Source organism: Corapipo altera, unplaced genomic scaffold (assembly GCF_003945725.1).
Source record: "Corapipo altera isolate COAL_440 unplaced genomic scaffold, ASM394572v1 71, whole genome shotgun sequence".
NCBI classification, from domain to species: Eukaryota; Metazoa; Chordata; class Aves; order Passeriformes; family Pipridae; genus Corapipo; species Corapipo altera.
Genome location: NW_020884916.1, coordinates 356,093 through 370,040, shown reverse-complemented (window position 1 = coordinate 370,040; position 13,948 = coordinate 356,093). Strand labels below are relative to the sequence as shown.

Here is a 13,948-nt window from a genome sequence, read left to right as displayed (position 1 = left end):
GGGGGGCGGCACCGGGACCCCCCGCCCCCCCCGCCCCGGGACCCCCCCACCCCGCGGCGGGGCCGGGGCTCTGCCGCTTCGCCGCGCACCTGATGGGGCCGCGCTGCCGGCAGGACGGGGCGACCGGAGCGGGAGCCGGGCGGTGGCGGGGGATGCGCTCCTTCCCGTCCCTTCCCTTCCCCGGGCGGCGGCGGCGGGGACGCGGCTCCGGCGGCCGCGGATCCGCCGAGCGGCGCAGAAAGTTTCGGGCGAGTCGCTGCTGGGCTGCGGGCTAACTTCCCTCTCCTCCCCGCTCCCTTTTCCTCCCTGCTCTCTTCTCCCTGTTTCCTCTCCCTTCTGCCCCCCGGCTTTCCTCTTTCCTCCCCCTTTCTGTCTTTTTTTCTCCTTTCTCTCTCTTTCCCCCCTTCCCTCTCTGCTCCCCCTTCCCGCTCCACTCCGCTCCTCTCCCCCTCCGCCTTTTGTTTTCGCAGATAGTCGGCACACAAAGCTGGTCCCAGATTTGAGTGACGGCGAGACACCCTGATGCGCGAGCCTGGGGCGCGCCATGGATCTGACTAAGATGGGGCTGATCCAGCTGCAGAACCCCTGCCACCCCACCGGGCTGCTGCACAAAGCCAACCAGATGCGCCTGGCGGGGACGCTGTGCGACGTGGTCATCATGGTGGACAGCCAGGAGTTCCATGCACACCGGACTGTGCTGGCCTGCACCAGCAAGATGTTTGAGATCCTCTTCCACCGCAACAGCCAGCACTACACCCTGGACTTCCTCTCGCCAAAGACTTTCCAGCAGATCCTGGAGTACGCATACACTGCTACGCTGCAGGCCAAGGTCGAAGACCTGGATGACCTGCTCTATGCTGCCGAGATCCTGGAAATCGAGTACCTGGAGGAGCAGTGCCTGAAGATCCTGGAGACCATCCAGGCCTCTGAGGACAACGACACTGAGGTCACCATGACTGACGGAGGTGCCACTGCCGAAGAAGAGGAGGAGAGGAAGTCGAGGTACATCAAGGGCCTCTTCATCTCCAAGCCCACTGGCGAGCACGGTGGCTATGCTGGCACGACCGGCCAGAGCCTGCCGGCAGCCACAGCAGAGCAGAGCCACTCTGCCTCTGTGTCCTACTGCTCCCTCTCCGCCATGAGCCCCACCAAGGCGGCGGTGGACAGCTTGATGACCATTGGGCAGTCGCTGCTGCAGGGTGCCCTGCCGCCCGGTGCCCCCGACGACTCGCGCCCCACCACCGCCCGCCGCCCCCCCGGCCTGGCCGAGGTCAAAACCGAAGTGATGCAGGTGGACGAGGCCTCCAGCCGTGACAGCCCCCAGACAGCCGAGCCTGGTGCCTCCAGCGGGGAGAAGCCTGATGAGAAGGGCAAGGAAGGGCCCGGCACCCCAACCCGCAGCAGCGTCATCACCAGCGCCCGCGAACTGCACTATGCCCGTGAGGAGGGCACCGAGCCGCCCCCCGAGCCCGGTCAGGGGCTGCCACTGGGGCCAGAGCCATCCGCTGCCACCCCAGGCGAGAAGCCCTTGGGCATCTACTCGCTGCTGCCGAACCACAAGACTGAGCCGGTGCTCGGCGTGCCGCCTGCCGTGGCGTCCGCCCTGCACGTGCAGCCAGCCCTGGCTGTCTCCATGGACTTCAGTGCCTATGGGGGGCTGTTGCCCCAGGGCTTCATCCAGCGGGAGCTGTTCAGCAAGCTGGGGGAGCTGGCAGCTGGCATGAAGACGGAGAGCAGAGCCCTGGGCGAGCAGTGCAGCGTGTGCGGGGCAGAGCTGCCAGACAACGAGACCCTCGAGCAGCACAGGTGAGTGCCGAGGCCGTGCTGTTCATGCTGCACCGGGCAGCCTGGATCCTTCCAGAGGGTTTCAGTTTCTGGCTGGGCGTTCTGTGTGTGCTGGTGCAAAGTTTCTGCCGCGTACCCTAAAACCAGGCTGTGGAGTAGCGTGCTCAGAGGGATGACTCTTGCAGCTCTCCCAGGTCTGGCAACTGTGCCAGAAGGTTCCTTCCAGTGAGTGCTTTGCTGGGGAGGACAGCCCGGATGGAGCTGGGGCCATTGGTGTTTCCCACTAGCACAGACCCCATCAGTTTCCTTGGCTGGCATCAGCCAAGCAGCTCACAGTTGCCACTCTTTGAGTTCAGGGATCTGCATGCAGAGAGATGCTGTGGGGTCGGGCAGCTCTCACCCACCCTGTACTGAGAGCTGGTCCCTCCTGTGCCCAGCAGCCGGGCACACCAGCGCAGGCAGCGGTGGCACTCGGGCTTGCGGCTTGTAGTGACCTGCCAGCCTGGGGGGGTTTGTGCTGCTCGGCTTCCCGGTTTATGAAACATTTACACTTCGTGCAAAGTGGCGCGGCGGTCAGGCTGGGTGATGCCGGGGCGAGCACCGAGGGCTCGGGCAGCTGCAGAGCCGAGGGGATGAGTGCGGGACTGAACCTCCAAAGGCTGTCGGTGCAGTTTTGGGGCTCCCCCACGCAGGGTGGGGGGATCTGTGCTCACTCCCAGCCCTGCATCCCGCGGACCTGCTGCAGGGTGGGAGCGTGGTGGTGGTGATTACTGACACGTGAGTTCGGTGCTTTGCTGTTTACCGCCTCCTGGTCGCGATTCGGGAACCAGAGCTCGTTTTCCGATTTAGCTGGGGAATGGGGACTACGTTAATTACCTCGCCGAAATCGGCTTCGCCGGTCAAATCCCCTGGCTCTGGACGTGCTTTGGCGAGCACTGTGCTGGCCCCCAGCGTGGCTGCAGCCCCACGGCAGGACGGCAGCGTCCTGCCTGGGGAAGGCAGCACCGGCGCGGTGCCGGAGCTTATCCCTGCCTCCCCGGGCAGTGCACCCTGACAGATTTTTAATGAATCAACAGGTTAATTAGTCCCGATGCACACGAGGCGCGTCGGGCCGGTGGCCGTGCCGGCGCTCGCCGCCCGCCGGCGGTGCGGGATGAGCCGGGTGCCGGAGCAGCGGCTCCCCGCACGCTCAGCCCGTGAACGCTCCCGGTGCAGGGCGGCAGCTGCTGTGCCGGGATCCCCAGCCCCGCGCGGGTCTGCGAGCGCCGGCAGCATCGCCCCTCGCTCTGCCGCACGGACCCTGCCGGGACAGCCTTCGCCCCTCGCAGGGTCCCCGGCTCCGTGTGGGTGCACACCCGCTTTCGGCTTTGTTTCCCCTCTCGTGAGCGGCAGAGCTGGGGCTGGCGTTGGTTACGTGCCCGAAGCTGCCTCGGCCGTGCGGTGATGCAGACCGAACGTCACCGGGAGAGCTGCAGTGAGGGCTCAGGGAGAATTTTAACGTGCCTTTCTGCCACGGTCTCGAGCCTCTCCCTTTCCCCCTACAAGCCCAGAGCAGCGACTGCTGCGGCCGCAGGAGAGGGCGATGCTGGGGCTGCCCGGAGGCTCTTGTCGCCGGCGGTGGATGTGTCCAGAAGGAGGGAAGGCTGCGCGGGCAGATCCTTCCCCGCGCGGTCGGGAGATGGGGGAGCGTGACCCAGCTGTCCAGCACGACAGCCCCTATTTCACAGTGCCTTCCAGGGCTCGGCTTGTTTTGACAGCCGTGGCTGCAGCCGTAGCTTATTTCTCACTTATTCATGATCCTTATCGGGAGACTGGGCACACACCGTGCTCTGAGGGTCTCGAGGTCTGCCCGGAGCACAGAGCTCAGCACTGGCCCCTGCCAGCGGAACCTTGAAGGCAGCTGCTGAAGCCAGTGCCAAACTCTGTTTGCCTGTTTTTGCTTTCAGACCGATTACCTGGCGCTGGCAAACTTTGCAGGGCGAGCCAAATCCTTTGAGCCGTGTTTAAACTGATCTGTTAGACCGTCCATGTTGAAAGGCATGGGGCAACAGTCCAATGAACTCACCCCCACTCCCCAAAGTCTAATACCCAGGTGGTTTGTGTGTAGATAGGGTCTCATGTGGTTTTTTTATAGTGTTTGCTTTCTAATACATTGTGAGAATTACCATTGGGGAAGGATTTGTGGGATCCTATTGTATTCATGGAGCTGTTAAACAGCATCTGTGCTGGATTGGGATCTGCAGCTCTCTGCCGGAGCAGCTCTGGTGGCAGCTGCACTGTGCTGGCGGTGGGCTCCTCTTCACTCCACTGCCTGGTGCATGGGGGATCTGGGGATCTGTGTCCCACACCGGGGTCTGGACACCACCTCCCTGAGAAATCCGGCGGTGGGGGCAGGATGTGCTGGGGGCACCAGGGTGTCGCTTGTTGGCTTTCGCTGACCTCTTTCTGCCGTGCACTCGCTGCTGTGGTTTTGCTTTCCGACCCTGACGTGAGCGTGGAGGTACCCGAGCAGAGCTGTTCCCAGCTGCGGTGAGCTGGGGGCTGGGAGCAGCTCCTGGGGAGGGGGTACCCTGCTGTTCCGTGGGGTGCTCGGCTGCCTGGCGTGACAGCTTCCACCCAGCAGGTGACAGAGCCCAAAGCCACCGAGTGCCACTCTTCCCACAGGGAGCTCCATGAGCCAGTGTGTGGCGAGCCTGTTTACAGCACACAGGCAGCCCATGCATATGGTAGTGCTGTTTGTTTACACACACACACACACGCCTATGGAAGTGTAAATATATATGTTTATAGTCTTGGAGCTTTCTGAGTGTTGTCTTCATTAGTATGGGAAGCATGTGCAGAAAAAGGAGAGCAGAGGGTCAGCCTGGCCTTGGCAAGCACAGGAGGCCGCTGGCCCTGGGTGACAGACAGTGCTCAAGGGACAGTCGTGTGCCCCGGCCCCGTGTGCGGCTCCTCGGCCTCGTGGCAGCATCATCTGTGCTGTGTCGTACCCAGGAGTGCTGAGCTGTGACCTTTTGGTGGCTGAGTGACCACAAGCCTCGGCACTGGCTCTGGTCAGGTTTTTTGGGTCCCTGAACCCGCCGGCTGCTGCATGATCCATTTTTTAATCCTTTACCAAGCTTATGATTTTGACTAATTGAGTGTAGATTGAGTCGGCGAGTCTTTAATTTTTTTTATAAAAGATTTCCTTCTGGGTTCAGCAAAGTTCAAACTTAATCTAATGTTAGTATCGATCGTCGCTTCTAATTGCAGACAAAAAAGCCGTAGTTCAGCAGCCCTTTTTGGGGTTGTTTTGTGAAGGAAACCCTCCGAGCTGTGAGGTGAGAGCCGTGCTGAGCTGCCAACAGAGCCTGGCATAATTTGTCATCGGGAAGTTAAACACCCTAGAACTTTAAAAAAATTAAACCATGTCTTTTATGGAACGATAGTGACTGGAAAGGCTGCAGGTGGGGATGCGCTTCCCTACGGTTCATTTGGGGCACAGCCAAGCATCCCAACTGGTGCTGCCCAGGAATTCACCCGCCACAGCCGTGCGGCTGCTGGCAGCGCTCGCCACGTGTGTCCCTGTGAGATGGGGATGCTGGGCTGGAAAACGAAAGTGCTTCGTGCTGATGGTGTCATGAGGCCGGTGGGTGAATGCTCCCTGTATGGTGAGTTTGGGTGGAAGGTGCTCCTGCTTGGGAAAACTGCAATTTCCCATGGGGATCCAGCCTATGGGTCTTCCTCTGCCAGCCTCACCTCCCCTGTCTCCGCCTGGATTAGCTGAGCGTTGTACTGCTAATGCCATTAGGCACGTTGGCACTGCTCGGCGTGTCACAGTGAGAAACAGATGCAGTGTACCATTAAAGCAATAAACGTGATAAATCGGATCCCAAGTGCTTTGTGAGATGTTATTAGTGTTAATTTTGGTAGCCGGATACAGTAGTTGCTTTTTATTTTATTTTAAGCATTCAGCAATTTATGTTCCACAGCAATGGAAATTTTAGGAAAAGGAGAAAAAATGGAAAGCAAGGCAGGGAGGGAAGGAAAAGCCAAGGCAGCAGCCCCCCAAACTCTGACCGTGATTACTTCCAGAGTCCAAGGACGACTTGGCAGCTCTTGTTTCTTGCTGATGGGCCTTATTAACGGCACCTGGCATCATAAGGGGCTAATGGAAACCAGCGTTCCCGGCTGCCGGGCCGCGGCGCGGGGCGGCCGGGCGAGGAAGCTCTTATTAGCTTTATGGGCAGGGGGACGTGCCCTGCTCAGGAAATGAATGTTGCAGCTAAGGTCCACGGCGCTGACCCCGAGCGTGTAACCTGTGAGCGCCGGCCGAGACCCTGCGCAGGATGCTTGGGATTTCGGGGGCTCTCTGGTTCTTGTCATGGGCAGAGGGGGAATATGGCATGGTATGTTGCAGCCTTGAACTTTTGATTTATTCAGTGGGGGACTTAACTGTTTCCATGCTCAGCTCCAAGCGCAGAGGGGGAAAAACCCCCTTCAGCTTTCGCGTTATTCCGTCCGTTATTGTGCATCAGTTTAGTTATGCGTGTGCTGCGTTTGAAAGCAAAGCTCTGAGGTTCCCATCAGAAAACACCTATTTCTATTTATTTATTTATTTATTTATGCCTGCCCAGTGCACGAAACCTGCCCCACTGAGGACACTTGGTGGCTTTTCCCCGGAGAGCTGGCTGTCGCTGCAGCAGATTTGCAGAGCCCCCTCAGTCCCCATGACACCTCTCAGAATGATGTTGGTTAAAATGTCTTTTTGGCTGTGCAGAGGGCCCCTGAGAGAACTTGTGCTGGTTCAGGGATGATGCTGTACACCCTTTCTTCCTTTCCCCGTGGAACATGGGAGTGATGTAGAACAGCCCAGGCTGTTGGTGACAGAGCATTCCCACAGCTTTCCCCACTTCTACGGGGTGTTGGCTCTTTAGTTATATTGTTGCGTAAATCTGTTTTCCTTGGATAGAGTAAAATGATCTGCATTTTCCTTTTTGCCTGCAATTAGCAAGATTTTTCTTTTGCCCCCCCCCCCCTCCCCACCCCTTGACAGCTTCAAGAGAGGCTTTAAATGAGTAATTACTAAATATTTCCCGGCAGCCAAACACGGGGCCATGGCATCTCCTGTTGCAAAAGTGAAAAATATTTCTGTTTGCAGTTAATTTTAGTGGCAGGCAGATCATGTTAACTGGGTGTAATTGCTTCCAGATATGGCAGAGGGTTTTGTGTGTTGGGATGAAGGGTCTGGTAAGTGCTCACTTCCTGTGTAAATTAGCCTATTCCATTCATTCCTTCTCTCCCGGCAGTCCTGGCTTGTGTCACTCTGCCGGCAAGGGGTTCTTCCCCCCTGGCCCGGCTCAGCGCTTTATGGTGGGATCAGTCCTTCACAGGACATCGCTCCCTCCTTGGCGGGGAGGGATCTGCATCCCGCTCTGCTGCTGGTACCCTGGGCAGAGCTTGGCGTGTGCCCCGGCCCTGGTAGGGACTGGTGTTGTGACAGGCACCAGCTGAAACAGGGAGGGTGGCACATAGGGAATTTCAAACGGGATGGATTCATATAACATGAGCAACAGGGAAGCGTTTGTGCATCCTCTGAAATAAATGCAGACACAACAGGGGAGTCTGCATGTGGTCAGACACTTTTTAATATGGGCTCATGAGCTCCCAGTGCAGTTGTGACATCTACTCTTGTTCCTGCTCAAGCCCGGTTGCCCAGACCTGCTGTGGGGCATTCAGGTGCATCACCTGCATATCTGTTCTGGATAATCTTTATCCAGGCTGAGGCGTGCCTGAACCACTTGGTTTCAGTTTGGAACACACTGGTTTGTGCTGGCACTGCTTTGGGTTACAGGAGAGCAACAGGTAGCTTTGGGAGGGTACAAGTGCTGTTGGACCACGTGATTTACAAAGAAGGTGGATTTCTCTTTTTGGCAAGAACATGCGCTGCCTTGGTCTCTCTGCAGCTGAAGGAGGGAACATCACCCTAAAATCGGGGTTGCGGGAGCGAGCCTTTGCAGCGCAGGCTCAGCGCTGGCCGGGGGCCAGGGCCGCCCGGATCATTTTCGCTGTAGTGTTCTTAACTGATTTTAAGTAGATTATGGTTGGATACGTGCCCCGCTGTGCTGGTTCAGGTTTCCATCGGCCTTCGTTGTCTCGTTGCCGTTTTATTGGCGTGCTGTTTAGCAAACAAGCCGGCAGTGTGCGATTGAGGAAACGCTTCTCCACGTAGGCACGAGCGCTGCAAGAGCCTGGCTAGAGCCGCCCGCCCGCCATAAATCAGCGTTAAACACCCTGCTTTGTTACCGGTGTCAGCGCGGGAGATGGGCTGGTTATCGGCGTGTATCAGCCGGGCTGATAACCCCGTGCTCTGTTTAGTGCTGCTCGAGGAGCAGCTGCCTCGCTGCAGCGGCAGAGTGATGGGGGAGCGCGCTGGGTGCCGGCACGGGCGATGCTGTGGCGCTTGCCTTGCGTGCTACACAGGGGACTGGTGCACCCCCTTCTTGAAAAAATACACCTCCATCCGTCTGCAAATGTAACTTGTGGTGGGGAGGAAGATGCCTGCACTCACCTTGGTGACCTATAAAGAAGGGAACCACAGACTGAGAAGAAAAAAAAAAAAAAGAGAAACTCGAAAAATCCCACAGCCCCAAGCACCAGGACAGTTCCATCACTGGTGGAGGGCTTCAAAAGACACGCAGAGATGGCACTTGGGACGTGTTTTAGTGCTGGGTTTGGCACTGCTGGGGGAATGGTTGGACTCAATGCTGTTGAACATCTTTCCCAAGCCTGGTGCTTCCCAAACACCAGCCTGCCAGAGTTCAAGGAGCATTTGGACAATAGTTTCAGGCACGTGCTGGTATTCTTGGGGCCATCATGTGCAGGGCCAAGAGTCACTTTAACGATCCTTGTGGGTTCCTTCCATCTCAGGGTATTCTGTGATTCTATAATTTGTGTCCCAGGTACTGCACCAGTTACAACCCATGTGCTGTTTGCTGCTCCATCACAACTGCTGGAATTGCTTTTATCCTCTTGCCACTGAGTTTGGGGATAGTGCTGGGCTCCACTTGCTTTGCCCTTGGTCACCTTCTCTTGTTCTTCTCTCCACACATTATTTATAGTAAATCATATTAGAAAGGAGCACTAAGGAGGAAGCATGATTCATCCTCCTTGAAACCAGTGCTGACATAAAGGCAAAGAGCTTACTACGTGGTTTTTATTATGGTATTTAGGGGCAGGTTGTACTGATTTTGGCGTGCACAGAGTAAACCTGAGAAGGCTGTGACTCCAAGAAATTTAATTTCACTGCAGCACAGGCTGCGTGTTTAAAAAACCCAACCAAAACCCTGCTGGCCTTCTTGGAAGGGTGTGTGTGTGGCAGCACAAGGCTTTTGGGATGACCCGTTGCTTTCCAGATTTCACTGCGTGTCTTTAGCTGTTCTGTTGGCTTCTCACGGTTTTGCTGTGGTGTGGGAGCAGGGACAGCTGCAAGCACAGGCATCCCCCTTCCCTGTGAGTGTGGTGGGGCACTTGGAACAGTGGGAGAGAAGCTGTGGATGCCCTATCCCTGGAAGTGTTCAAGGCCAGGTTAAACAGGGCTTGGAGCAACCTGGTCTAGTAGAAGGTGTCCTTGCCTGTGGCAGGGAGGTGGAATGAGATGATTTTTAATGTACTCCCCAACCCAAGGCATTCTGTGATCACAGGTCTGGAATGGGAAGCGCAAATTGGTACAGAAAAGTGCTCCCTGTGGAGGGGATGTGCAGAGGGGATGCTTGGTGCAGAGACCCCGCCAACGGCTCTCAGACCGCGCGGATCCGGGCTGCCGAGGGGAGCTGGCTGCTGGCAGCACAGGCAGCGCTGGGGATGATCTCTTATCTCAGCTGGGCACGGCTGCGGTCGCAGCCGGCTGTGCCGTGCACACAAACGGCCTTTGCGTGGGAGAGATAAGGTGCCGGTGTCGTGCAGTGCCCACGCATCGCCGGCCCCTCGCCAACCCCCTGTGCCCGCGCGGCACCGGCACGGCGCCGGCACACCGTCCCACTCACACCGTGCTGTGGTCAGCCGGATCACGGGTCGTGGTGCCACATGAATCACGGCACTGGGTCGGGGCCCCTCTGCCAGGGGCACATGGCGTGGGGTGGCCGGAGTGCAGCAGGGCACCGCTGGCTCACACACCAGGGCCCCTTTCTGCGAAACAACACAGTGCTCAGAACCGAAACCCTCCCTCTGCACCTCCCTCCCTCCGGGGCGTTCTATTTTTACCAGGAACGTGGTGATTTCCTCTTCTCTTTTTACCTTCCCCCTGTTCGTGGAAAAGATCCCAGCACTGAGCGTGGGGCAGGGCACTTCTGCGAATAAGAGCAGTGACCAGAGGCACCTGTCGTGCACGAAACCTCTTTGGGCAGCTCTACCTGCGCTGCCCCTGCCTTGGGGGGCTGTGGAGGGGGCCCCTACTGCTGCCCTGCCTCCCTGGGGTGCTCAGAGCCTGGCTCGCACTTCTCTTGCATGGGGCTTGCCTTGGTGGGAACCAGTGGTGTGCTATGAAACTGGCAGAAAACCCCCTTCCCTCCAGCAGGAATCACCTTAGGAACATTTTAACTTAGATGAAAACCTTTCCAGTGGAAAAAAATGAAAAGAAATAGTTTTTCTCTTCCCAGATCCCTGGCTTCCCGTGCTTTTGGGTGAGGGATGGGAAAATGCCATCCTGGCTCTGCTGTGCCTTCCCTGGCCTTTCAGCTCACTGTCAGCCTGGTTGAAGGACAGCATTTGGTTTGGGTTTCTTGGGGGAATTTGGGCTCTGCATTGTTGGGGGCTATGGGGAAGATCGCATGTAGGGCAGGTGCTGTGGTGGAAACCAGGCCACCAGCAGCTCCCAGCCCGCAGGGAGCTGAGTCAGCAGTACCCAAGAGTGGGACAGCACCAGGGCTGCCGGGGGATGGCCCCAGCCCTGCCCACAGAGCTGGGGAGGGGCACTGGGATCTCAGGATGCAGATGCAAGCGCTTGTATTGATTTCTGGCTTCTCTGATCCTTTAGCTGGAGGCGGCTCTTCCCTCAGCGTCCAACCAAACGTAACTTAAAGCAGTGCAGAAATGTTTATCACCCTTCCCTTGCAGCAGTGAGCGCTGGCCAATGCATTATTTAGCAGGGTGGGAGCGGCGGTGGGCTGCCCTGGGGCAGCGACCACCCAGCACATGGGGGGAGCAGGGGGATCTGGTGGGTTGTGTGCTGAGGATGTGGGTGGGCATCGCTGGGAGTAGAGCTCACATTTTGGACCTTGCATTGGGAGAGGGACCCGTCCAGCTGTGCCCAGCAAGAAGATGGGAAGAGGATGGTAAAAGAAGAGACCTTGATGTTGGGGGGCTGAGCAGGGGGTCACAGAGATGTGCATCTCCCAAGGATGGTACTTGGGATGCTTTTCTCCTTATCCCATAGTGCCGGCACCGCGTGGCAGGGTCCACTCTGCTGGCCAAGCACCACGGGCTTGGCCACTACCAGCACAGGCAGCTGTGCCACATCCTCCTCCAACTGGAGGTGGAGAGCAGCTCGCTCTCTAATTAGCACCTTTGCTGCTAAGTGAACAAAACGTCCCTGCATGGCCAGCTTCCTGCCAGTGATCCGTGTGTCGAGGAAGGGACCTTCCATCGCCACCACACACAGTGCTGTGGTGCACGGCCACAGGGACCGATGTGCTGGAGCCAGGCTGCTCTGGGACCGTGTGTTCTGGGACCGTGTGCTTTGGGGTCCTGTGTTCTGGGTCCGTGTGCTCCAGGCACCGTGTGCTCCAGGCACCGTGTGCTCCAGGCACCGTGTGCTCCGGGGTCCGTGTGCTCCGGGGTCCGTGTGTTCTGGGTCCATATGCTCTGGGGACCATGGCTGTGCTGCTCCACGTGCCTCCAGCCAGCCTGACGTGCCACCTCAGCAAAGGGCTGATGTGCCGTGTGTGCCCGCGCTGGTCGTGCTCCAGGGGCCGTCGCTGTCACCTGTTGTGCCGAGGGTCGCTGCTGAGGCAGCTCTTCTGTTCCGGTCTCCGGCGTGTGTATTTTCAATTACCTCTGGTCACCTCTCGCACGGTGCCTGCCCTGGCTGGCAGGGTCAGACATGAGTTAGCTGCGAGTGTCACTGTGTTAAAGGGAATAATCGTGTCGTCTTCAGAGGGACGGTAACGATGGATGTTAATGCCTGTGGAGCAACAGCCCACGGCAGCACTCATTAAACAAGACTCCATTTGGATTGCCAGATCCCTTTGATTCTCCCTGCATCATCTTCTGCCACATCCCGGCTCCACATCCGAGCATCAGGGTTTTATTATTTTATAGGTGCTGTAACGTTCGGGCTGTGTTGTGTGGCAGAGGCTGGTGTGCTCTCTCCACCATCCTCCTCCTCCTCAGGATGCTCTTCAGCAGCAAACAGGGAGCCACTGGGTGGCTGGAGCATGCAGGGGCTTCTGGCCTCTGGAGGTGTTTTGGAGTTAGAATATCCCATGTTTAGGTGCGTGCGTTTGAAAATACATAATATTTGTGCTAATGAGTGATGGGTTTGTTGCCTTTGGTGTCTGTTGCTGATCACGTTCCCCTGTGTGTATAAATTTTGCCTTTTCGTTAGTAAATAATGCCATGGAAATGAGGGTGAAAAGCACCGTGGCTGTCTGGGCACAGAGATGGGGCTGTCTGTGTGCTGCTGCCTGTCCTGGGCTGGCTCTGGAGTGGCCAGGCAACCTTGAAAGGATCTGTGGAGCAAGCTGTCCACTGGAAGGACCAACTGGGGAGTGGGAGCAGTGCCAAGAATCATTTTCACCCAAGAAATTATTGTTCTTGCAAGAGCAGATTTGAAATCTATTTGACTTTTCAGCACCCTGTACCCCTTTAAACGTTTCCAGTGTATTCTCGCTGATGGGTTACCTTTTCTTTCCCCTTGGGCTATAATTAGTGTCCTTTACACAGAATTGCCTTAGAATTGGATTTGAAGAAGATAAGAATCAAATTACCACTATTTATCTTGTAAATTCCAAAAGATCTACTGAGAGGCACTGTACAAGGGGGATTTTTAAAATATTGTGCTCTGAAAACACCAGCCTCCTGTGGGTCCAGGATTCCCTCGAGGGTCACATCTGCAAAACGCCCTTGGATACAGGACAAGGCCAGAGGTGCCAGGAGGGAGACAGGATGGTTTCTTCCTGGCTGAGGGCTGGGGCAGGTAGATGCAGGTGGGTGACTGGGTCAGGGTGGCAGCGTTATCTCAGGCTGGGCTTTGGTCTTGAATTTCACAGTCCCAGGTAGGCTGGAGAGGAAAAGCCTTTGAAATGCCACTTCTCTCCCACTTTTCCACACTCCCACCTGGGGTCACTCCCCACTCCACTGGGCAGCTCTCAGAAGATAAGGCAAGTTGAGTGCCAGAAATGGATGGAGGTAATTTTGGTGGACTCTGTTTTGACAGAAATTAAGCATCTGAATCTAAATGAAGGAGATGGAGAGCCTGGGCAGCTGAGATTGTATTTTCATAGCATAAACAGTTGCAGAAGAAGATTAATGGCATCTGTGTAAACACTCTGTTGCAGTGGTGAGGGGTTGTGGTTTTTTTAATAGTTAGAAAATACTAAGTATGGCTGGAGGCAAGAGACACTGCACCTCCCTCCTGCTCGCACCTTCCACCTCCCCGTCCATCCCACAGTAAATATTCCAGCCGCCCTCAGCCCTGCTCTCCCTTCTTGCAGTAAATTACATATTAAAGTAGCCTGGTAACTGAGCACTGGTTGCTGCGCGATAAGCTCCGGGAAATCGATATGTTTGCCATGTGCCTGCTTGTTTATGACACCTGCCTGCCGAGCAGTTGAGCAATGCTCCGTGGGCCCGGGCTGCGCTCGCAGGAGAGGCTGCAGCAACACTGACGGATTTTTTTGCTCCCTGAGTGAGGTGTTGCCCGGAGCTGCCCTGCAGCATCCTGTCAGGGGGGTAAAATAAAAGGAGCAATAATATTTGGTGATGCAGAACACAGGGAGGCAGATGGGATCACAAAGCGGGTCACGCCTTCATCCGTCTTTGGGGCTTCTCTCAGCCCCTTCCGTGGGTTTCTGCTCTGCTTCTGTTTGTCACCTCCATGGGTAGGTGTGGGAGTGGAGCCCAGGAGTTTAAACACTCCTTCTGTGTGCCTGGGCAGGGAGGCAGCTGCCCACACACATAGTGCTTT

The 13,948-nt window shown here is 56.8% G+C and overlaps 1 protein-coding gene across 1 annotated transcript in view; it reads left to right on the top strand.

Annotated features, from left to right (window-relative positions):
* The first annotated feature begins 365 nt into the window (after positions 1 to 365).
* The window catches only part of ZBTB16 (zinc finger and BTB domain containing 16), a 53,074-nt gene continuing 39,491 nt past the window's right edge, over positions 366 to 13,948 (top strand). The window contains exon 1 of the mRNA XM_027655480.1: positions 366 to 1,806. Coding sequence (XP_027511281.1) covers positions 545 to 1,806 — 1,262 coding nt within the window. The 5' untranslated portion in view covers positions 366 to 544. The remainder of the gene's footprint in view (positions 1,807 to 13,948) is intronic.